This window comes from Bubalus kerabau, chromosome 20, assembly GCF_029407905.1.
Source record: "Bubalus kerabau isolate K-KA32 ecotype Philippines breed swamp buffalo chromosome 20, PCC_UOA_SB_1v2, whole genome shotgun sequence".
Classification (NCBI taxonomy): Eukaryota; Metazoa; Chordata; class Mammalia; order Artiodactyla; family Bovidae; genus Bubalus; species Bubalus kerabau.
Window position 1 is genome coordinate 57282001 of NC_073643.1, and position 25084 is coordinate 57307084.

Consider the following 25084-nt stretch of genomic DNA (forward strand, 5'->3'; position numbering starts at 1 on the left):
GATGGCCCAGATCTAAAATATTGACAGCACCTAATGCTGGCAAGGGTGCAGAACGACAGGGGCTGCCCTTCACTGCTGGTGGGAACGGCGGTTTGCAAGACAGTTTGGCAGTTTCTTGCAAAACTAGGCATGCCCTTATCCTCCATCCAGCAGTCACACTGCTCCATGTTTACCCAGATGATTTTCAAAATTGTGTCCATACAAAACCCCACAGAACTTGGAGGCACCAAGACGTCCTTCATTCACTAGGTGAATGAGTTAGCAAACTGTGGTACATCCAGATAGTGGCATATTATTCAGTGCTAAAAGGAGTCAGCTCTCAAGCCATGAAAAAGACACAGAGGAGAAATGCCTGTTTAGGTTTTTTCTGCCCATTTCTTTTGATTGGGTTGTTTGTTTATTTGCTATTGAGCTGCATAAACTATTTGGGAGATTAATCCTTCACCGGTTGCTTTGTTTGCAAATACTTTCTCCCATTCTCAAGGTTGTCTTTCCATTTCATTTATGTTTTCTTTGTTATGTAAAAACTTTTAAGTTTAATTAGGTCCCATTTTTAATTTCTGTTTTTATTTTCATAACTCTAAGAGGTGGGTCAAAAAAGATGTTGCTGCAATTTATGTCAAAGACTGTTCTGTCTGTGTTTTCCTCTGAGGGTTTTATACTGTCTGGCCTTACATTCAGGTCTTTAATCCATTTGGAGTTTATTTTGTGTATGGTGTTAGGGAGTGTTGTAACTTGGTTCTTTTTCATGTGGCTGTCTAGTATCCAGTTTTCCCAGCATCACTACTTTTCTCCATTGTGTATTCTTGCCTCCTTTGTCATAGTTTAGGTGACTGTAGGTGCATAGATTTATCTTTGTGCTTTCTACCCTGTTCCATTGATCTGTATTTCAGTTTTTGGGCCAGTGCCGTACTATCTTGATGATTGTAGCTTTGTAGTGTAGTCTGAAGTCAGGGAGCCTGATTCCTCCAGCTCTGTTTTTCTTTCTCAAGATTGCTTTGGCTATTTGGGCTCTTTTGTGCTTACATACAAATTGTAAATTCTATTGTTCTAGTTCTGCAAAAATTACCGTTGGTAATTTGATGGGGATTGCAGAATGGCCATCATAAAAAAAATATTCAAATAATGCATGCTGAAGAAGGTGTGGAGAAAAGGGAACCTCATGGTGGGAGTGTGAACTGATACAGCCACTATGGAGAATACTATGAAGGTTCCTTAAAAAACTAAAAATAGAACTACCGTATGACCTAGCAATCCCACTACTGGGTGCACACCCAGAGAAAGCTGTAATTCAAAAAGATACATGTACCCCAGTGTCCATAGCAGCACCATTTATCAGAGCCAGGACATGGAAGCAACCTAAAGGTCCATCAACAGAGGAACAGATGAAGATGTGACCCATATACTCGGCCACAAAAAGGAGTGAAATCAGGTCATTTGTAGAGACGTGGATGGAGCTAGAGACTGTCATACACAGTGAAGTCAGTCAGAGAAAAACAGATATCACATGTTAACACGTGTGGAATCTAGAAAAACAGCGTGGATGATCCTGTGTGCCAAGCAGAAATGGAGACACATGTAGAGAACAGAGGAGGAAGGGGGGGGCGGAATTGGGAGACTGGGATTGACATGTGGATACATACGCACCATTGATAGTATGCATAAAATGATTAGCACGACTATACTGCAGAGCACAGGGGACGCTGCCTTATGCATCGTGGTGACCTGAATGGGAAGAAAGTCCAGAAGGTGGGGGATATGTGTATCTGGATGGCCTGTCCATTTTGCAGAAACTAACACAACATTGCAAAACAACTATACTCCAGTAAAGAATTTTGAAAAATTTAAAAATACATCCCCCCGAAAAAGAAAGACAGGGAGGAAACTTAAGTGCATGTTACTAAGTAAAAGAAGCCAGTCTGAAAAGGCTGTATACTGTATGATTTCAACAATATTACAGTCTGGAGAAAGCAAAAAGTATGGAGTCAGTAAAAGGCTCAGTGGTTGCCAGGTGCTGGGGTGGAGACAGGTTGGATAGGAAGGCAGAGCACAGAGGATTTTTAGGGCAGTGGAGAACAAATAGACGCCATGCCTGTCCTTAAGGGCGTCTGCCTGGCTGAGGAGACAGAGCCAGCGCCCAAGGAGAAGGAGGAACTATGATTCTTCCTCCGCTCCCAGAAGAAGTCCAAGGAGGGAGCTGACTGGCCTTGGGGGCTTCCAGCGGCTTCTTGAGGAAGAGACACATCTGAGACGTGACAGAAAGAGCTGCAAAGAGAAAGGAAGCCAGAAGACCATTGCAGGCCCCAAACTGCACGTGGAAGGGCCCAGACTCGGTGAGAGAGCAGAGGACCAACCATGTGTGACTTGGCCCAGGAGAGCTCGGAGCCGGGCTGGGAGGCTGAGGCTGGACGGCTGGGCCACATAGACCTTGGTCAGCTGTGACACGGGGACGTCGCATGGAGAGCTATGGAGGGCCGGAGGGTTCTGAGCAGGGTGACATGATGAGCTCCCTGCTTCAGGACAGTGACCCCAGAGTGCAGGACAGACTGGAGATGATGGACTGGCCCAGGGGGACAGTGGCTTGGCTAAGAGAGGGCTGGAAAAAAGTGGATGACGGCAGAGGGTAGAATGTCCAGGCCCTGGTGACCAGGTTGGGGTGAGGAGGAAGGGGAAGGGCTGTGGGGGGTGAGGGGTCTTGCTCAGATAGCAGGTGGGGTGCACGAAGGGGGAGGGTGTGCGAGAGGAAGCGGGGGAACGAAGCCGGCACGGCTGGTTAGGTACAGCTGTGCTGTGACGGAGCTGAATGCAGCACAAAGTTTGTGTGAAAACCCAGGGAAGGTGCCATCTTCCTGCAAGTCACTGTTTTGTTACCACTGTTTCCTTTGACGCTCAGACTTCAGGCAGAACCTGGAATATAGATGGCCATCTGGGAGTCGTTAGATCCTGGAGTAAACATTTGACAGCCTTCACATTCCCAAAGTGGCCTGAACCCCAAATGACAGCTGGGTGCTTCTTGCAGCGTGGGGAGAAACTTGACGTGAGCCTCAAAGCTAGAGCAGTTAGCTAAAAGAGAGTGCTGTCTGCCACGAAATGGTCCCAGGTACCAAAAAGGTTGGGGTCCGCTGGTCTAGGAAATGATTCCTTGGTGTTTGTAACACCCAGCGTAAGTCCTTTCCGACAGCGTCCGTGAGTTGTGAGGATCAGCAGGAGCTGTGATAGTCGTTTTGTACGTGTTCGACCTATAAAATAAAATGAGCACCTTTTCCCTTCTCCTTTTGAGGTGTGTTGCTGGTAGGTGTCCATTTACGTTACAATGATCTTCAGAAAATTCTTTCCTGAACATTATCTTTCCTTCTGTCCCAGTGACCCACCCCCTATGAGGCCCATCCATCTCGCCCAACTCTAGGCCTTGAGAGGGGAGGGGAGGATGCTTGTTAATTGTCACCGTATGCGTGGCCCGTTCCCAGTCCACCTCTAGGCAGAGGTGCGCACCCCGGTGTTGGATTTCCATCGTCCTCAGGGAGCCCCAAGCGTTGCGTTGCCTTCGGGAGGGCGGGGTCCCGGCGTAGCCTGATTTACGGCACGGGCCTGGCACCGATTTCCTTTCACACGCTCCCAAGGACGTGCTCCGGCGATGCTGGCGCCCAGCAAGTGACAGAGGGATCGCATAGTACCTTGTGCTGTGACGATGGCCGGGCCGCACTCGGCCTCTGATTACAACTAAAACAACAGTTGCTAAATCCAGCGAACATGGAAAAACCAGAAGAGAAGAGGGAAAATCAGCCAGGGCCGTGGAGGGGGCCGTGGTGGCACAGGCCCCCAGCGGCCCCCTTGTGTGGACGCTGGCCCTGGGGACTCTGGGATTTAAAGCTGAGCTGAGAGAACCGCTTTTATCTTTTCCAGCGTGCAGCCCCAGGCCAAAACAGAGAAAGCAGTTGTTAAAAGTCTCAGTTCAAAGGCAGTTTGAAACATTGTCTCGCTTTCTCACATGAGTATCATCACCACAAGAGCCACGCATGCACACAGACACAGACATGGCTCACACACACCCCCCCCACCCCACCGCTCCCCCGCGTTAACCATGGCTCACACACACCCCACCTCACCCCACCCCAGCTCTCCCCCACTGTTAACCATGGCTCACACACACCCCACCTCACCCCACCCTGTTAACCATGGCTCAGGTAACCTGAAGCAGGTAAAACAAAGGAAGGCATTTCCTCCCAGCTGCTGATGGCACAGGAAACGCGAGCTGGAGTGCTGCAGACGGGCTGGGGCTCCCTGCAGCTGCGGCGGGGCATAGACCCTGTGAAGTGGTGGCAGCTGCTCCCGTCTCTCAGAAAGGCAGAAGACTTCTGCTAGAATGTACGGTCTGTCCTTAACGCTCCCTAATAAATACCACGCGTGCCGAGTCTGTAGCGGCCGCCCATTACCCTGGCGTCCTCCAGGTGGGGCGTCTGTAACTCTGCAAATCGTTCCGACCACGACGGTCTGTCAGCGAGCAGATACTTCAGATGACAGCACAGAAGCCGGCTCCATGTATCCTGCGTTTTCCGTGGCTGCCTCGGGGCTGCAGTGGCCTGACGGGGCCTTTACCCCTCTGTCTGCTCACATCTGACGCGAGTTATTCGATGAGGAGGGGACAGGGTCCTCTCCTCACCAGCCTGAGTGACTGGCTTCCAGAGGGTCATAGGAAATCCTGGGTGGATTTTGGTCTCTGTCCCTGTACTGAATCGAGACTCAGTCGGTTGTTGATGGGTTGAGCATTCTTTCACCCAGCAGGTATGAATATGCAAGTATAGCCAATTTTTTTTTTTTTTTGGAACCAGATGACCAGGTACTGAGAAATTTTGTACTGTATTTCCTTGTGTATAAAATAGAGGTTCTGCCTCTATCACAAGACTGGAGGATCTAAAAAGCTACTGTGATCGCTGACTAGACCCAGTGAAAGGAAGAACTCCTGTTTCTCCTTTGTTGTCACTCCGTCACTAAGTCGTGTGTGACTCTCTGCGACCACATGGACTGCAGCACGCCAGGCCCCTCTGCCCTCCGCTGTCTCCCAGAGTTTGCTCAGATTTATGCCTATTGAGTTGGTGATGCCATCTAACCGTCTTACCGTTTCTCCTTACTGACAGAAGACTCTGGTACTCCAAACCTGTAGGTTTTTCCCCCCTACACCAAGCAGTTCTCTAATTCTCCACAGACACCAGCCAGGTGTCCTGCAGTTGAGTTCCATTCTGACACCCCGTGTGCCTGGAGGTAGCATCAGATCCTACAGGTAAGGGCTCAGGCCTGAGACTGAGCTAGGACTCAGGACCTAGGACTCTCCCCCCTGCTACAAGACTGTCTCCTCAGGTGACCCACAACTTCTGTCTGGCTTGGCTGTGAACTGAGAGCTCTCTTGACTCCCCTCCTCAGCTTCACAATTTGCTAGAAGGGCTCACAGAGCTCAGGGTGCCAGGACACAGCTCGGAGACAACAAAGTGGAAGAGACGTGTGGGGCACAGTTTGGGGAAAGGGGCTCCTGCCCCTCCCGCTTCCCAGCACCACCAGCTCCAAAGGTTTCCAAGGACCTTTCTTCTGAGACTTTTATGGAGGCGCTGTCATGTAGACATGATCTGTTCTTTAATTATTCATTTCTTATTTGGCTGGGCTGGGTCCTAGTCGCAGCACGTAGAACCTTTCAGCTGTGGCATGTGGGATCTAGTTCCCTGACTGGGAATCAAACCCACACCCCCTGCATTAAGAGCACAGAGTCTTTTTTTTTTTTTTTTTAAGTTTTTTTGAGGTGGACCATTTTCAGAGCTTCCAGTGAACTTGCTACAATATTGCTTCTGTTCCATGTCTTGGCTTTTCTGCCCATGAGGCACTGCCTCTGGGATCCTAGTAGCTCCCTGACCACGGATCAAACCCGCACCCTCCGCCCCCGCCACATTGGAAGGCAAAGTCGTAACCACTGGAGCACCAGGGAAGTCCCCCACGATGGCTCATTAGCTCCACCTTCAGTCCCTCGCCCTTCCCCAGAGGATGAGGGGCGGGGCTGGAAGTTCCAAGCTTCTGATCATGGCGTGGTCTTTCTGGGGCCCAGCCCCCATCTTGAAGCCGTCCAGGAGGATACCACCAGTCACCCCATTAGGATGAAAGACGCTCCTGTCACTCAGGAAATTACAAGGAATTTAGGAGCTAAGTCAGGAACCTGGGTCCAGGACCAAATGTTAGAACAGAAGGTGCTCCTAGCGCCTGTACCACTTAGGAAATTCCTTCCTTCTTTGTTCACTTAGTCACCCACTTACTTGTTCATTTATGCATTAAAGAAGTATTTATTGACCCCTTCTTTGGGCTAGACTCTGACTAGGCCAAAGATGAAAGAGAACTCTTGCCTGAGAACTCAGGGAGTTCGCCACCTAACCATCCCGTTCACTTTTTTCCTTCCTTAATAAAGCTGTCAACTTTAATCCTCCAGTACTGTTTCTGTCTTTAGATTCCTCACTTTCTAGAGCAAGCAAGAGTCAACTCCATGGAGTTTCCACAGGCCAACCTGAGTGCTGTGTTTCAGCCTCTCCAACTCTAAAATAAAGCCCCAAGGGAGCCAACAATTGCCACAGATTACTATGAGGTTAAAGCAGAAAAGGAAAAAACAAAAAAACAAAACTGTAAACCTTTAGGAAAATTGTACTAAGCAGGTGACATGTTACTGTCAGTTCTGAGATATGTTTGCCTAGAGAAACTCTTTTTTGTTTTCCTTTTTCTTGTTGCTGTTCTTTAATATTTATGTTTTATTTATTTACCTGGCTGCGCTGGGTCTTAGCTCCCTGACCAGGGATGGAACCCAGGCCCGCTGCATCAAGAGCAGAGTCTTAGCCACTGGACCAGACAAGAAAGTCCCTGTTTGTTTTTTTTTGTTTGTTTGTTTTTTAAATAACAACAGCTTTATTGAAATATTATTCAAACACCTTACAGTGTACCCACTTCCTGTGTACGGGTCAGTGGTTTTTAGTATTTTCACAGAGTTGTTACAACCATCACCGCAGTCAATCTGAAAGATTTTCATCACCCTCGAAAGCAATCCCGCTCCTGTCAGCAGTCCCTGAACCTTTCCTTCTTGCCCTAGCGTATTTCTTGTTCTACCGCAGGGTCACACTCAGTCCTCCGTACGGCGCTGCTGTCGGACGCGACGTAGCGACTGAGCAGCAGCACCAGTACTGCAGAGCACGGTGCTGACAGAAACGCGGTGACTCTGCCCCGGCTCCGGGATTCACGGGCAGCGTGGGGGATTCTTGGACCACGACCTGCACGCAGGAGCTCCTTGATGGGAGAGTTTCGACTACATTTGAAGTTACTAATTTATAAACAGTACGATTGCTAGTAATGTCCCTGACTCTTTGGGTTACATTTTTTTTTCAAAGTGCTAATTATTATCGGTATTCAGCAAAATTGATTTTTGTATGTTGATTATGTATAACAACACAGTGGGCGTCTCATATTAGTTTTAATAGTTTGAGAATTCTTTCAGATTTTCTATGTAGGTCATCATATCTTTTGCAAACAGCAATAGTCTGGGCTCTTCTCTTCCAATTCGTATGCCTCATTTCTTTTCCTTTTTTTTTTTTTCCCCCCACTTTGGCCAAGGCTGCCAAAATAATGTTGATTTAAAGCCCTAATAGCAGATTCATTGAATTGTTCCTGACTACTAAGAATGCTTCCAAAGTGTCTCCATTTATCATAATATTCCCCGTAGCTTTTTAGGTTAAGGAACCTCCTTTTGGTTATAGCTTTGTAGTTTTATTAAAATTACGAGTGAATGTTAGACACATTTCCTGCATCTATTGAGATGTTTAATGATTGGATGTCCTTGCAGTCGAAGGGACTCTCAAGAGTCTTCTCCAGCACCACAGTTCAAACGCATCAATTCTTCAGCACTCAGCCTTCATTATGGTCCAACTCTCACATCCGTATGTGACTCATGGAAATACCATAGCTTGGACTGTATGAACTTTGCCGGCAACGTGATATCTCTGCTTTACTGTCAATCATTTATTGGGTCCAGTATCTGGGGAGCTGGACAGGAGGGCCTGTGGGCAGGGATGGAAGGAAGGACAGGTTGAGAGCCGGCCTGGGTGAGGGTGCGCATCCAGCAGGAGTGTGGGGCCCGGGCGGCTGTGTGCCCATCAGCCAGCCTCGGTCCGCCCCATCCCGTTCTGCCCCCGCAGTGCCCATCCTCCACCACCTGCTTTCCGCCGACTTCCCTCTGGCATGCTCCTCTTGAGTTGGGAGGTGCTGGCCGGTGGGGGACCCTCTGGCCCTGGCTAGTGCGGGCGAGACAGAGGCGGGCATGAGACCTGGATGCCCCAAGGAGACGGAGAGAGAACAGGTGTGTTGTAATGTCCTTCCTGCCTCAGCAGACGTGACGAAACAGACTGTCTGCCCTGAACAACTCATTCGTTTGTCAGAGCTGCTCACAGGGCGAGTGAGGCCTTGCAAGCAGCAGCACGTTCTGAGCAGGAAGAGTCCCGGCTGGGCGTCCTTCCACCAAATGGGTTGCCAGTCGATGTGCTGAGCATCCTCAGATAAGCTTTTTAGGAAGTGCGGCCTTTTGAATTTAAAGGTTCGTAATGGCCTGAGCCCCAGCTCTGCCCAGGAGTCACTTCCAGACCTCCTTTCATCGAATTTCTGAGAAACTTGGATCTTGAATTGTGACGTAATGATTTGCCTTAGCTATAAACAGAAATGCAGGAAAAATCCAGAATATTTCCAACTAGTGTGCAACCTGGACCACATGATGAAATGTGTCCCCCCTCCACCCCGCCATCACCACCTCCATGTGTGACCCCCATCTAGCCGCTATCTTGGTCTCTCTGATTCTTCTTAATAATGAATAGGAACTCGGCACATTTGTGTTGCTCGTAAAAATGAGAACTGCCTTGCCTGCCCTGTGCTCCCTGGTGAGTACCTCCTTGCTGCAGGGCAGGGCTGGCTGGCTTCACCTTCCCAGGCCAGTGCTCTCAACTGCTGGGTTATAGCCTGTCTAGATTAGAACCAAGTCATCCTGGCGCCCAGGGACCAGGGGGGCTGTGCGAGGGGCCTGTTCAGTGTAGTGGGGTGAGGGGCAAGGGCGAGCACAAGGGTGGGGAGCCTGGACTCCTGCCCAGTCAGCCTGAGAAGTAGGGGGTGGTCAGCCCGCCGCAGGAGGGGCCTTACTGTCACTGGGCACTTGGTGCCTCCTCTCGGCCTGTGTGTGAAGGGCGGGGGTGGGTGCAGCCCGCCTGGGGAGGCAAAGCCATCCCTCACAGCCCCTCCTCTCGCCCCAGTCCTTTGCTGGAGCCACCAGCAGCGCTCATTCATTTGTGAACGTGCTTGAGCCCAACAACGAGATGGTCTACAAGCCTGTTCGTCGGCTTTCAAGAAGCTCCACCCTGACAACAAACCATTTTGAAGTTTCATCAAATGGTTTTCAGTGGTCTAAGAAGAGGAGCAGCAGCTAACCTTTACCTGATGCTTGCTGTTTGCCAAACACACGGATACTTTTTTTGTTGTTCAGTCACTCAGTCATGTCTGGCTCTTTGCAGCCCCATGGACTGCAGCCCATCAGGCTTCCCTGTCCTTCACTCTCTCCTGGAGTTTGCTCGAACTCATGCCTATTGAGTCAGTGATGTCATCCAACCAGCTCATCCTCTGTTGCCCGCTTCTCCTCCTGCCTTCACTCTTTCCCAGAATCAGGGTCTTTTCCAGTGAGTCGGCTTTTCTCATCAGGTGGCCAACATATTGGAGCTTCAGCGTCAGTCCTTCCAATGAATATTCAGGACTGATTTCCTTTAGGAATGACTGGTTGGATCTCCTTGCAGTCCAAGGGACTCTCAAGAGTCTTTTCCAACACCACAGTTCGAAAGCATCAGTTCTTCGGTGCTTAGCCTTCTTTATGGTCCAACTCTCACATCCGTACATGGCTAGTAGAAAAACCATAGCTTTGACTAGACGAACCTTTGTTGGCAAAGTCATGTCTCTACTTTTTAATACACTGTCTAGGTTGGTCATAGCTTTTTTTCCAAGGAGCAAGCATCTTTTAATTTCATGGCTGCAGCCACCATCCACAGTGATTTTGGAGCCCAAGAAAATAAAATGTGTCATTGTTTCCCCATCTATTTGCCATGAAGTGATGGGACTGGATGCCATAATCTTAGTTTTTTGAATGTTGAGTTTTAAGCCAGCTTTTTCACTCTCATTTCCCCTTCATCAAGAGGTTTGTTAGTTCCTCTTTGCTTTCTGCCATTAGAGTCGTGTCATCCGCATATCTGAGATTATTGATATTTCTCCCGGCAAACTTGATTCCAGCTTGTGCTTCATCCAGCCTGACATTTCTCATGATGTACTCTGCATATAAGTTAAATAAGCAGGGTGACAATATACAGCCTTGACGTACTCCTTTCCCAATTTTGAGCCAATCCATTGTCCCATGTCCAGTTCTCTTTCTTCTTGACCTGCATACAGGTTTTGCAGGAGGAAGGTAAGGTGGCCTGGTATTCCCCGTCTCTTTGTTGACGTCATTTTAATTCAGTCCTCAAAATTAAGTTTAATCAAATTTAATAATTTGATCTTCCCCAGAATTATCACTTTAGAGAGGGATCCCTGGGACTTCCCTGGTGGTCCACTGATTAAGACGCCCCCCCTCTTTGATTGCAGGGGGCACAGATTCAGTCCCTGGTCTGCAAACTAAGATCCCATGTTCCGTGCAGCACAGCCAAGAAAATAGTAATAGTAATAGAAAGTGATCACTGAAGACTTAGGAAAACAAAAATGCCATTGTATACCATCAGGCAGACCAGTGCATCACCAAGGCTGGCGCTGTGAGGGACACAGAGACCGCAGGGGGCAGCTGGTGCCTGCCCTCCGGACGCTTGAGAGTCAGGGTGGTAAGAAGAGTGTACCTCGCTGATCTGCTAAGAATAGGCTTGTTCTTCTATTCCCTCATTCAGCAGCGTTTACTGAGCCTGATGGTTGATTTACGCCTGGCTTGTGATGTATTGGTGCCGAGCGCTGTGTGCAATGCCGCAAACACTGGTCTTAAGGAGCGTATCATCTGCACCGAATATGCCGGAAGTTCAGAGTAGGGGGGTGGGGGGCGGAGAGAGGAGGAGGAGAACAGGGTGCAGGGGCTCATCTTGAAGCACGAGCTGGGGTTTCAAGGAGGACGTGAGCTGGTAATGAAAGACGGGCTTCTCGCCCACGGTTAATGACAGTCTCCCCATGGGTGGGGGACCGACCTGGTTACCTGTGGCAGGTTCACCAGCAGCGCCTGACAGGCAGGCAGCAGGCAGGGAGACGTGCCCTCTTTGTACGTAGGGTGAGAGGGCTTCCAAGGAGCCCGAGTTAGTCCATTCGTCTGCACACCGTCCCCACCCCCCTACCCCGGTGTCCATGTTGGCTCGCACACCCAGCTCGGTACCAGATGCTCACCTGGACCGTCTCCCAGAGGGTGGACGAGGGGCGCAGGCCCCAGGCCGGGGGAGGACTGGAGGAAGGGGCCCTAGACGGGCAGAGCCTGGAATGTGCCCTTCACCTGGGGCCCCTGGACTCGGGGTCCCTGGGTCTGGGAGCAGCTCAGCGCCTACAGCACCACATGCAGGGATGAGGGAGGCTGGGCCGGACCCAGCTGAGCCAATCCCCGCCCTTGCAGCCCTCCTCAGCGCCTCTCATCAGCACTGTGCGTGTTCATTTAAACCCAGCAAGACCCACGCCAACAAAAACGAAGAAAATGATCTCTTGTGGTTATTTATATTGTCAGCCTCCTCTGGAGTGCCTTTTTTTTTTTCTTCCCCCAGTCCAGCTTGCAATAATTTATTAAGAAAGATAAAGCGATTTTTAAGTGTGATTTTTAAGGAGTTAGGCCCACACATGAGCTTGCTTTCTGTTCTGCCTCTGCTTGGGTTTGATGTTGTTCCCAACATGAACTTAGATTTACCTTCTTCTCCTGGTAGTTTGGGACCACAGAGGAAAAAAATCCCAATCTGTAATAGTAGCCACTGCACACACGCATGAGGCAGAAACTTCTCTAAAATGACTAAACACCGTCATGACACAAGCTGCTTTCTGAGAAGAGGGGTGACACGGGAGGGAAGTCACAGGGGAGCTGACTCTTTGAAGATGTTCCTCTTCTCTGCCACCATTGTCTTGCTTCTCCGTTAAGCAAAACACAGCTTTCTGAACATAGCACCTGTTCGTCACCGGGCCGAGGAAGAGAAAAAAGAGAAATGGAAGAGGCTGGAAAACTCTGAACATGGTTTACAAAGTAGGTTTTAAAAAAAAAAAATGAAGGGAATGAACCACTCTTTCTTTTTCTGTCTGCAACTTCTAAACTCTTTCAAGTTACGGCCAATTAGAAAAAACTTGGAGCGCGTCTCAAGGCCCAAATTTCCCACCATCAGAAATGCGCAGCCGCCAAGGAAAGGTCGGGAATTGGGCCCGTGGAGCCGAGCAAGCTGGAAAAGTACTGACGGACCAGAGGGGAGCCTGGAGCCGGGTGGGGGCTGCAGGGCGGGAGGGGACTCCGGGTCTCCCTCTCCTCCAGCCTGTCGGCGTGGCTGTGCCCCTCGGCCGGCGGGCAGGTGGGCTCTCGGCTTCCCCCGCCTCCGAGGATGGTCAGGCCACAGAAGGAAGGAACCTGAGATTCCGGCAACCCTCTGTGCAAAGCCCCTAGAGCCTGGACGCCTGAGCCCTTCTGCCGGGAGGCGGGCCGGGCCAGCGCCCCGGCAGCCTCCGCACAGGCGTCTATATTTAGGTGAGGGCAGGCTGCTGCCAAGGTAAAGAAAGGCATGGTCCCTGTCGCCTCGCACGCTGTTTGTCTTGGCACAGAGGCCCCGCCTGTGCCCGCGTCCTCTGCTCACGGCAAGCCCCGTGCTGCCCCGAGGCCTGGACGCCCTCGCAGAAGAGGAGGCACCTCCCGGACCCCCGTGGCTAGGAGTTGGTGGGGGGGGCAAGCTCAGCCCTCCTGAATGGCGCCCTTCATGCCCACGGCGACGTGCCGCCCAGCAGGGACTGGCCTCCGTGTCCCAAGTGCTCCCTTCGCAGGCCGTGTGATCGCGCCCTGAGTGACCTGGTGTGCCGAGGGGCTTGTCACCTCTCCAGTGCGGCAGGCCCCCAGCCTGCAGTGGGCAGTTGCTCTCTCTGGGGCCTGGCCCGTGGGCCTGCTGAGCACCTGGGGACAGGCCCCAGTCACCGCCTGCCATGTCCCTGGCCACCCTGGGATCTTCAGAGAGGCCCCCAGCCGCGGAAGGGTGGCCCAGCTCAGCGGACCTTCACCCGCGAGCAGCCCAGAGGCTTCTCCATTCTCGAGCCCCACGCAGAAGCCCTCACCCTCCCTTTCCTGCCCCCGACTCCTCATCCCTGAGCCTCGACTGCCTGGTGTCACCCCCATGCTTCCAGTTAACACAGTTAACATCCCCCTCTCCCTTGTGAATCAGCTCTTCCAGGAAGCATTCCGTAAAGGGCCTATTGACTTCTCCCTTAAGGTCACGCTGGCCTGCCTTCCAAAATGTTCCATCCTTCAGGGCTCAGATGGGTATCATCCAGTGCAGAGCCTTAGCGGAGTGCCCAGCCCTCTGTCCCTCAACTCTGGCCACTGCCCTGGGCCGCCTGTCAGACAGCCTGCCTGCCGTGCCTTACCCTCCTGGCCAGACCGGAAGCTGGGGAAGGGGCCGTCCCCACTCAGCCAGCTCCCTGTCCCCGGGGGCACCTCTCACAGTACCCTAAGGTGCAGCCCCAGCTTCCGTCACCCTAACTCTCTGCTGTCCCAGCCCTCCCAGAGCCGGTGGAGGGGTGAGCGCACTGGGAGGAGAGGGTCTCCCAGGCCCCCAGACAGGCTGGGGGAGGTGGCAACGGGACGGCACCCTGCGGGGCCCTTAGGCCCATTGATGAGGGTCCTCACCCAGCATGAGGACCCAGCTCCCCAGTCGGGTCCAGCGTCCGAGGCCCGCACACACCCCCTGTGGAGGGCTCAGCTGTCTCGGTTTTCGAATCCACAGGGGCCAGGTCCTTGGCGCAGACATGGGGGGGCCAGGAATGAAGCGCTGTTCGTTCTGACTCCGGGGGAGCCGTGTGGCCGTTCTTGAGCTGGCCTTCCTGGGGCCTTCTAGAATCTAGAGCAGCTCAGAACTGCCGCCCTCCGCCCCAGACCAGGGCTCCCACCCGCCTCGCTCCCTCACTTTCAGGCTGAAATGCATCGGTCCTACTTAAAGAACCTCTTCTGATCCTACCAGAAAAAATGAGCCCAAAGCTTATTCTCTTCCGCAGAGAAGAGGCGGTCCTGTGTGGGAGGCGCCGAGCCCCCCACCCACCCAGACGGGCCCAAACTGGCAGCTAGGGCAGGGAGACGCCTCCTCTGAGCAGGTCCACAGGGCCTCGCAGAGCTGGTCCCAGGTTGTAGGGGTGGGGGGTTTGGAGGGACTGTTCCCAGGGGCCAGGCGCGCAGGACTGAAGGGGAACTTCGCACCTTGTGGTGAGTTGGAAGTAGCTCATCAGGGAAAGTCAGGTAGCGACAGAAATGTCTTTATGGACGGCTGTCAGTGACCAGAGCCAGCTCCACATAGACCTGTAGACCTTGGGGAACCGGGCAGCCAGCCTCCCGAGACTGCAGGGCCGGGGGTGGGGGCCCACCGTGCCCACCCCCTGCGCCAGCAGCAGTGACCCTCAGCACAGCAGTTCTGTCCTGGCCACAGAGCCCGGGGTTCAGGGCAGGGCTGTGCCTTCCAGGACCGCTCCAGGGCCGCAGCGGGGGAAGCCAGACCCCCATTCCGCAGGAGGTGCAGAGTCTCAGGGTACACGGGGAGGGCGTTTGTGTTCCGTGGAGGCCACCGCCCTCGTTCTCAGGGTAAACATTTGTGTGAGCGCACTTGGTGGGGGGCATCCGGGGAGGCGGACCCCTCACCTCTCCTTCATCAGGCATGGACCAGGTCTGCAGCTAGACCCAGGACCACCCTGCTAGTCTGGGGCTCCATGCCCGGCTCCACCTGTGACCTCAGTTAGGCCTTGGTCTCCCTTCCATGACTGGAGGCGAGTCTGGGGGGACCTGCCATGTGTGAGATCGTCTCCAGCTCTAACATTTTAGAACTCCGATCTTAGATACTCACGATCAGCCCGCGGGGGGTCTCCCTCCAGATGAGACCTCAGATACATACCCTGCTCTTTGCTTCTCCTGGCACCCTCTGTGATCATACTGCTTCCCACTTAAGCTCACTGGCTTAGAGCAGAGCCAGACTCCTCACCATGGATGGGCCCCCCCTCCTCATGGAGCCTCTGCCTTGAGCTCCTCCCACCCTGACCATGGGCTCCGCCATCAGTCCCTGGAGCACGCACGCCTTCAGATCTCTGCACCTGCCATTCCCGCCACCCGGAGCCCCTTCTGTCCACCCGGTGGGCCGGCGCCTTCCCGATTCTCAGATCTCAGCTGAAATGTTGCCTCACAGGGCCTCCTAAGAATCCCTGTCTACGGCAAGCACTCCTCTGCTGCTCTGCCTCTCACTCTGTGTTTATTTACCGCACCTTCGTGGCACTCACGTGTCTTGGAGCTATTTTCTTGGCTCCAGTCGTGTCTCAGTGTCCTGTCGCCTCCACTAGGATGGAGTGTCACACACGTGGAGGCCTCCTGAGGGTGGAGGCTGCACACACACAGCCCAGCAGAGGGCCCGGGACACGGAGGGTGTTCCGTGTTTGTAGAATGGATGAGTGGATGGATGGATTGTTACTGTCATTGTTGTTCAGTCGCTAAGTTGTGTCCGATTCTCTGCAACCCCATAGACTGCAGCATGCCAGGCTTCCCTGTCCTTCACCATCTCCCAGATTTTGTTCAACTTGAGCATCATCAAGTCAGTGATACCATCCAACCATGTCATCCTGTGTCATCCCCTCCTCCTCCTGCCTTCAGTCTTTCCCAGCATCAGGGTCTTTGCCAGTGAGCCAGCTCTTCGCCTCAGGTGGCCAAAGTATTGGAGCTTCAGCTTCAGCACCAGTCCTTCCAGTGAATATTCAGGACTGATATCCTTTAGGATGGACTGGTTGGATGTCCTTGCAGTCCAAGGGACTCTCAAGAGTCTCCAGCACTACAGTTCGAAAGCATCAATTCTTTGGCGCTCAGCCTTCTTTATGGTCCACCTCTCACATACAGACATACTTCCTCCACAGAGAGCATCGGTTTCTTTCCTGATTTCTGAGTCTGAGGCCCCATTCTCCCTCAAGGATCTGGATGCAGCGATGAAGGAGGTGTTACGTAAATCCCACGTCCGTTAGGAAATCCTCAGCCAGGAGCAGAAAGGGCCCGTGCTCCCGTGGCCTCAGCACAGTTGGACTGGGATCGATTTAACGTTTCTTAAGGGCCCGCTTGTCGCCAGGTCCTGGGTGAGTGCTCTCCACCCGTGGCGTGTTTACCTTTGAGAGCTCTTGTGAGGATAACTGTGCACCTGAGTCTCATACACAGTAGGAAACCTTGCCTGAGGTCACAGAGCTTTTGAGTGGGAGAGCCCAGATCTGAACTCGGGAGCACTAACTCTAACTCTACAGAGTTAGATCTAACTCATAATTCTTGTGAGTAAGCAGGTGAAGGAGTGACATCTCTGGAGGAAGCAGCTTTGAGGTACTTTCAGCAGGAAAAGCTTTAATTAGACTCTTCTATGAGATCAATTACTCACAACTTCTAAGAGCTGACCAAGAAACACTCATGATGTGAATGGGGATTTTTTTTTTTTTCTCTTTCAGGTTGTTAATTTGTGTTCCCAATAATTTCAGACACATAACAGCACATACTGTGTTACCTGATGTTGGGTACTGTTCTGGGCACTTTCGAGTCTTTGTCACACAGCCCTGTGAAGATGCTGTTTCTGTCTTCATTTTCCAGATGAGAAAACAGTCACAGAAAAATTAGGTAAATTGCCCAAGGTCACCCAGCTAGTAAGTGGGATGTGGTCCCGGAAGTCTGGCGTCAGAGGCCAGGCTCGTTAGCCCCGGGCTAACGCGGGGTGTTGATTGGTGACTAAAGGGGAGGTCCTAGTCAGGCTAAGAGAAGGGCTGCCAACCAGCTGTGGAAGCAAGGACGCTGGGCTGAAGTGATTCTATTACGTTCAGAGTGGCTGGAAAACTACACTGGGTCAGGCGGTTGGGAGACAGTCTGAGTGCTGAAAAGGTGGGAGGGCCCCCCCGGGAGGGCCCCCCCAACCCCTTGGGAACTGCCTACCCTCTGCCTTCTTGGCCATTTTGGAAAAGCCACAGTATTCCTCTTAAATTGTATATCTTGGCAATTATTATAAACATTGGGCTTTCCTGGTGACTCAGATGGTAAAGAATCTGCCTGCAGTATGGGAGACCTGGGTTCAATCCCTGGGTCAGGAAGATTCCCTGGAGGAGGGCATGGCAATCCACTCCAGCATTCTTGCCCGGAGAATCCTGTGGAAAGAGGAGCGAGCCTGGTGGGCTACAGTCCATGGGATTGCAGAGTCAGACACGACTGAATGACTAAGCACAGCACAGCATATATTTATATTCTGTGAACGTCCCACCTTTTAGCTTTTTCTGCTGAATTTTAAAATATCAAATGTATTGAGGTTGAATTTACACAGAGTGAAGTGTATGTAAAAGTATACTTCCCTGTGATTTTTGACAAACTTACACGTGTGTACCTACCACCACAGTCAAAATGTGGACGATGTCTAATCACCCCGAAAGGTGAAGATTTCCTCGGGGCCCCTGACACTGAACTCCTACACCACCCACCCCCAGGCAGTCAGGGGTCTGATTTCTGTCAGTCATTACGGATTCCATGTGTATTTCCCAAGATTTCATATAAAGGCAGCCACATTTTTTGTTTTATTTTTTTTAATTTATTTTTACTGAGATATAATGGACATGAAACGTTGTATAAGTTTGTATACAACGTGTTGATTTGAATTTATTTCTTACAGTGTTAGTGTTAGCTAGACCTCCCCCCTTCTCATGTCCCAGAATTTTCATTTGTTTGTGTTGAGAACAATTATGATCTAGCCTCTTAGCAACTTCAAAGTTCATAACACTACCATTTTGTATCATGCCTGTGCTGTGCGTTAGCTCTTCAGGACCTATTTATCAACTAGTTGCAAGTTTGTACCCTTAAACACCAGCTCCCTAGTTGCTCCAGCCCTCAGCCTCTGGTACCCATCACCCCGTTCTCTGTCCTTACAAGTTTGCCTTTTTTATTCCACCTATGTGATATCACACAGTGTCTGTCTTCCTCCGTGTGGCCCACACCACTGAGCACCATGCCCCCAGGATTTCCCTCTCTCTCGGCTGACTATACTCCACTGTGTGTGTGTCTTTATCTGTTCATCTGTTGACAGGCGCGTAGGTTGTGTTCGTATCTTGCTTGTGAATGACACTGCAGTAAACAGGGGATCGCATGTATCTGTTTGATATCCTGTTTTCATTTCCTTTGGATAGATACCCAGGAGTAGAATCAGTGGATCAGAAAGTAGTTCTCTTCTTTACTTTTTTTTTGAGGAACTACCATAACTGTTTTCCATCCTAAACTGAACCAACTTGTATTCCCACCAACAGTGTACAAGGATTCCCTTTTTTCCACATCCTCACCAACATCGGTTACTTGTCTCTTTGATGCTAGCCATTCTAACAAGTATGAGGTAATACCTCGTTGTGGTTTTGATTTGCATTTCCCTGATGACGAGTGATGTTAAGCATCTTTTCCGGTACCTGTTGGCCGTCTGCATGTCTTTGGACAAATGTCTATTTAGTTCCTCTGCTCATTTTTTAAATCAGATTGCTTAGATTATTGTTTAGTTCTGTGGTGATGGTGGTGGCAGTGGTTGTTACTAAGTTGTATGAGTTCCTTATATATTTTGGATATTAACCCCTTATCTCATATATGATTTGCAAATATTTTCTTCCATTCTCGGGCTCTCCTGGTGGCTCAGACAGTAAAGAATCTGCCTGCAGTGAGGGAGACCCAGGTTCGATCTCTGGGTCAGGAAGATCCCTTGGAGAAGGAAATGGTAACCCACTCTAATATTCTTGCCTGGAGAATTCCTTGGATAGAGGAGCCTGGTGGGTTACAGTCCATGGGGTCACAAAGAGTTGGACACGAATGAGTGACTAATGCTTTCTCTCCCATTTGTAGATTTCCTTTTTATTTCATAGTTTCTTCAGCTCTGCAAAATCTTTTTAGCTTGACGTAGTCCACTTGTTGATTTTTGCTTTCGTTACTTGTGCTTTTGGTATCATATAAAAAGGACCATTGCCAAGACCAATGTCAAGGAGTTTCTTCCATATCAGGTTTTTTGTATCAGGTCTTATGTGTCAATTTTTAATCCCTTTTGAGTTAATTTTTGTGAGTGGTACAAGATAAGGATCCAGTCTCATTTTTCTGCGTGTGGTTTACTGGTTTTCCTAACGCCATTTACTGAAAACACTATCGAGTATTCTTGGCTCCTTTGTCAAGTAGTACCTGACCATAAACCCAGGGGCTTCTTTCTGAGCTGTCTGTGCTGCTCCGTCTGCCTCTGTGTCTGTGTTGATGCCAGTACCGTGCTGGTTTAATTACTGTAGTCTGTGGTGTAGTTTGAAATCAGGGAGTGTGATGGTCCCAGCTCTGTTCTTCCTCAAGATTGCTTTGGCTATCTGGGGGCCTTTTGTGGTTCCATACAAATTTTAGGGTCGTGTTTTGGAATCATATATTGAATACTCTTCTGTGTAGCTTCTTCTGTTCAGTAAAATTTTGAGATTCTTCCATTTCCTTGCATGGGTCTGTAGTTTATCCTTTTTTTTTTTTTTTTAATTGCTGAAGAATATCCCATTTTATATCATAATTGTTTATTCACTTATCTATCAATGAGTATTTGTTTCCAGTTTGAGACTATTAAAAATAAAGCTCCGATGTGTGATTGTTGAACAGATCTCCGTGTGGACATGTGTTTCCATTCGTCTGAGTGATTACCTAGAACTGGAATTGTTGGGTTATCATTATAAGTTCATATTTAAGTTTTTGTCAGTATATAGGAGTTTATTTAATTGATATCTGAATTTAGTTCTGTCTTGTGGGGTACATATTTCATTTTTCAGAAGCTGTTGAACTGTGTATCAAAGGTGTATGCCATCTCTTCCATCAGCAAAGCGTGAGAATTCTGTTGTTTTCAACTCTGAAAGCTGGCTTTCCCTTTAATTTTGGCCATTTGGGTGGGTACATGGGTTTTATTTCAGCTTTCTGATGACAGTGGATGTTGACCATCTTCTCATGTATTTAATTACTGTCTGTATTCTTTCATGACACGTCTCTCAAATCTTTTGACCATGTTTCCACTGGGTAATTTATCTTCCTATGATTGAGTCATAAGAGTTCCTTATAGTTTCTGGACAGAGGTCCTTTGTCACTTATCTGTCTGCATCGCATGTGTTTTCTCAGTATCTTTGGCTTGCTTCTTCATTTCTTTAGCATTGTCTTTAAAAGAGAAAAAGCTTTGAATTTTGATGAAATCCGGTCTAGTTTTTATTTTATGGTCTATACTTTTGGTATCTTAGGAATTCTTTGCCTACATCTATGTCTCATCAATTAAAGAAGATGCCTTTTGCTTTTACATATATGTCCATGATTCACTTCAGATTCATTTCTGTGTGTGATTTGGGATAAAGCTCAGGTTCATTTTTCTCCATGAGGAGATCTAGCTGTTTGAGCACCGCGTGGTGGGAAGGCGCTGCTTTCCCCACCACGTTCCTTTGGCAGCTTGGTTGAAGGTCGTTTGACCCGTGTATGTGGGGAGGGGTCTGTTTCTCGGCTGTGATCCACCCTCATCTCCGGACCACACTCAGGTTCCTGTTCTTTGGTGCCAAGTCCAGGGGGTCCACGTCTGTCTCATCTGTGGCCTCTGCTGGTCCTGCCCAGACGCCAGCACTCAGGAGACTCCTGCAGGGGTTGCACCTGGCCCTGTTCTGATGCCCAGGGCACCTGCGTTTGCAGATTTAGTTTCCGAATTCTCCTCTTGGTACCAAGTCGCTTCTCCTGCATCTGTTTAGATGCTGCATTCACCTCACGCTGGAGCTCTGAGCTCACAGGCTTGCCTCCCGCCCGCCTCCCCTTCCCCAGCGTTTGACCCCGAAAGCCCTCTGAGGCAGAGAACAGAAATGCCAGAGCGCCCGCCTTTTTATGGGGCACTCTTCAGAAAGTCTTCTGAGGCCCTGAAAAGAAGAACTACATAATGGAAACCATTTTGCAGCCTCCAGCACAGCCATTTATCTCAATAATCATTTCATTTAAAATGTGGGTCAAACATATAAATCATATCTTGAAAGAAAGTATTTTGGTGCCACAGAAATCGCCCTGTGTTCTTACCACCTAATTTGAAAAATGTGTTTTGAAGTCAGGAAGAAAGCAAACAAGCCTGGGGCCTGGCTGCTTTCCCCCACATGCCCCCTTCCTTCACGTCGTCCCCAGAATAAGTCCCTGCTCCTGCCCAAATGCAGCAGGGAGTCCACACCCTGAAGTTAGTCACTCCCTGCTATTTTAGTCTCCCTCCTTCCAGACGAGGGGTTGGGAACCCGAGGCCGCCGCTCCTTACCCGTCCTCATCCCTGGACCCCACCGACCCCCGCAACAGCGCTCAATTAGGCCCCGTCTTTATGCCATAAAGCCCCCTCAGGGCTCTTAGATGCTGGGCTCCTTTAAGGACATGCCCGGAGGGAGGGAGCCCCCTCTTCCAGGCTGTCTCCCTTCACTCCTCAGCACTTCTGGGAGCAAAAAGCGCAAGAGAGCAGCAGCGCTAGTCCTGGCACCCAGAACCCCGCCCTCACCTCCACACGCCGGGCAGGGGAGGGGGGTCAGGATCCCCTCTCTTCACACCACACATTTTCCCCATCACAGAGGTCACAGGTCAGCCCCATAAAGTGAAAGTGTGAGTTGCTCGGTTGTGTCTGACCGTATGGGGTGTACCGTGCCAGGCTCCTCTGTCCATGGGGATTTTCCAGGCAAGAATAGTCAGTGGGTAGGCGTGCCCTTCTCCAGGGGATCTTCCCAACCCAGGGATCAAACACAGGTCTCCCACACTGCAGGTGAACTCTCTACCATTTGAGCTTCCCGAGTATTATAAAAAAAAAATGCTCAAATCGAGAATGAAACTCACACCCATGATTTTCACTACACAATCTGCTTTCTGCTTCTGGCTCTTTTTTTTCCCCTGCAAGCCCCAGGGTCAGACTAAGCATACAGTTTTATTTTCTCCTTTCATTTCAGACACTTCTGATCATTTTATCGTATCATTAAAACTTGCCTGAAAGCATGTTTACCACCTGCCTGATCCTCCCTCTGGTGCTGGACCAGGCTCTCTGGATGCCCTCCTCCCCCGGGGTGTGTGTGAGGGGGAAGGACTAGGACAGCAGCCCCAGCCAGCGGTTTCTCTTTTCTGGCCCAAGGGGTGGCTTGAGCCCCCTGCCCACCGTGGGCTGTACCTTCTGCCCGCCCACCCACGTCCTTCTTCCCCCAACGCCGGAGCAGCCCCGAGAAGGTGGATGCCAGCCTGGGGGACTGTCAGCGGGTGGTGGTGTTGAGTTCTGTGCCTCCAGCCTGGGTACCACTCACAGCAGCCTCTTCTCTCCGCTTCCCACCCAAGCCTCCTTTGAGAGGACGGGCCCCCGGCCCCCCTCCAGGGCCCCCTCCTGTCCCTTGTCTGTGTCCCATGTCTGCTGTGTTCTCGGTACCTGGAGCAGGAAGGTGAGGACCAGCCAGGCGACCCCGGCACTCGCGAGGGCCGGCCCAGCATGCTGGCTCTTTTCTCTGGATCTTGGTTCTGGGGTGTAAGGCTATTCTCATCACCTCTTGTCACCTGGAGCCCAGAGCACCTGTGTGGGGGTTGGGGGGACAGAGGCCCCCAGAGGTGCCGTGTGGCCCAGGCTGTGCCCAAGTCCTGCCTCGCCCCTCTGTGGGCTTTGATCAGCTGTGGGGGCTGCAGCCGGACAGAGTCGTCCCCCAACCCCGGGGAGAGTCCCCGCTCCTGCTGCCACTGCAGCCAGCTCTTTTGGATTTCCTTCCTGTTTAGCTCACCCCACAGCATGGGGCTTCCCTGGTGGCTCAGACGATAAAGCGTTTGCCTGCAATGCAGGAGACAGGGTTCCATCCCTGGGATGGGAAGATTACCTGGAGAAGGAAATGGCAACCCACTCCAAGTACTCTTGCCTGGAAAATCCCATGGATGGACCCTGGTAGACTACAGTCCGTGGGGTCGCAAAGAGTCGGACACGACTGAGCGACTTCACTTTCACAGCATGGAATAGAGATCCCTGAGCTGTATAGTAGGTTCTTACTGAAAGTGAAAGTCTGCTCAAGTCATGTCCGACTCTTTGCGACCCCATGGACTACACAGTCCATGGAATTCTCCAGGCCAGAATACTAGAGTGGGTAGCCTTTCCCTTCTCCAGTGGATCTTCCTGACCCAGGAATCGAACCGGGGTCTCCTGCATTACAGGTGGATTCTTTACCATCTGAGCTACCAGGGAAGCCCTCAGGTTCTCATTAGTTATCTGTTTTATACACATTATCAGTCCCTTTGACCGTCACCTGCCGGTGTATGCAGTGAAGTCCTTATTCGCAGCCTACCAGGTGCCTTGGCCACCACAGTTTCTTTCTAGTAAAACCTAGTCTCCTTCCTGGAACCAAGGGGCAGTGCCCAGAGGGCCCCTGAATCTGGTGCCCGTGGGGAAGGCAAAGGGGGAGGCTGCTGAGAAGTTTAGCCTCGGACACTCCCGAGTTCTGAGTTCCGCGAGTTCTAGCCGCGCCTCCTCCAGCCTGAATTTGGGGTCAGGGTTCCCCGGGAAGAGGGTCAGGCTTTAATTCCTCCCCACATCTGGCGCCCAGCAGAGGCCAGGTGAGAGGAGGTTTGAGTGTTCGGGCTGAGGCTGGAGTGGCAGGAGGTTGTCTTTCAGAAGGGGAGGCACCAGGGTGGGGTGCCCCAGGGGGCGTGCACATCCCGGAGGAGGGGGCCTGCAGGGTCATTTCATCTCCCTGAAGGAGGGCAAAAGGCAGGTGGACGGAGGTGGGTGAGGGGCTGGGATGGTCCATGACACGCCAGCCCGGCTGTCCCATGCGGGCGTGGGGTCCCCTGCGGGGGCCCTCCCCCTCCGCCCTGGCCTCCTGCCTGAACCCGCAGCCCTCCCTCTCCCATCTGTTGTCCCTGAGGACATAGTCTGCTCCACCAGCAGCCTAGGCAGTTCCCACCAGTCGCCCCTGTCTGAGGGGCGGAAGGGTCTTCAGCTTTCGACCCCAGGGTGCACCCGGGGAAACCGTGTGTGCGCTGTGCACTCAGATGCTGGGCTGACTGTGAAAGAGAGGGCAGGGTTATCCCTTGGTGTGACTGGAGCACTGGATGGGAACCCAGGACCTGCCTGAGCCTCTACCTGGCGCCCCTCCCCAGGGGCGTGTGCTGCGAAGCGCCGCACAGCAGTTGGGTTAGCCCCCAACTGCTGTTCACACACAGCTTCATCCCCGGCCAGGACTAAGCCCACTTCCAGGCCTCTGGGAGTCCACAAGCAAGAGCTGCCCACCACTCCACACCCCCAGGGCCTGGCATAGGGCCCGCTGGGGGCTCCCAGGGAGGGGATGAGGCATCAGTGGTCTGGTCTCAAAGGTGGCTCCACTGCCCGCCTGCCTGCAGGAGCGCCCGCAGCCCTGCCGCACCAGCCCGTGCGCCTGGGAGCCAAGCGCTTCACCTGCCAGGATGCCCGGCAAAGCAGTGGGCTGAGGGCTAAAAAAAGGCAGTTGTATATTGGCGTGGAGCCGATTAACAAGGTTGTGATGATTCACGTGCATAGCAGAGTGACTCAGCCATACATGTGTCCATTCTCCCCAAACTCCACTCCCATCCAGGCTGCCACACAACACTGAGCAGAGTTCCCCGTGCTATCCCGCAGGCCCTTGCTGGTTATCCGTTTTAAGTATAGCCGTGTGTACATGTCCAGCCCAAACTCCCCAGCTGTCCCTTCCCTCCAGTCCTCCCCGCTGGCACCTTCCCTCCGGTCCTCCCCGCTGGTACCTTCCCTCCAGTCCTTCCCGCTGGCACCTTCCCTCCAGTCCTTCCCGC

General features: G+C 51.6%; 1 protein-coding gene across 4 annotated transcripts in view; it reads left to right on the forward strand.

The window, feature by feature from the left end:
• The window catches only part of ATG7 (autophagy related 7), a 273321-nt gene that overhangs the window by 236079 nt on the left and 12158 nt on the right, over positions 1-25084 (forward strand). For 2 of the 4 annotated variants that reach the window (XR_008705983.1, XM_055557369.1), the window contains one exon: positions 7134-7471. The exons of the other annotated variants lie outside the window; for them this stretch is intronic. Coding sequence is in view for 1 of the 2 variants with exons in the window: in XM_055557369.1 (XP_055413344.1) it covers positions 7134-7187 (54 nt within the window). In the remaining variant the exon portion in view is untranslated. Of the gene's footprint in view, positions 1-7133; positions 7472-25084 lie in introns of those variants that run through there. 4 annotated transcript variants of the gene reach the window in all.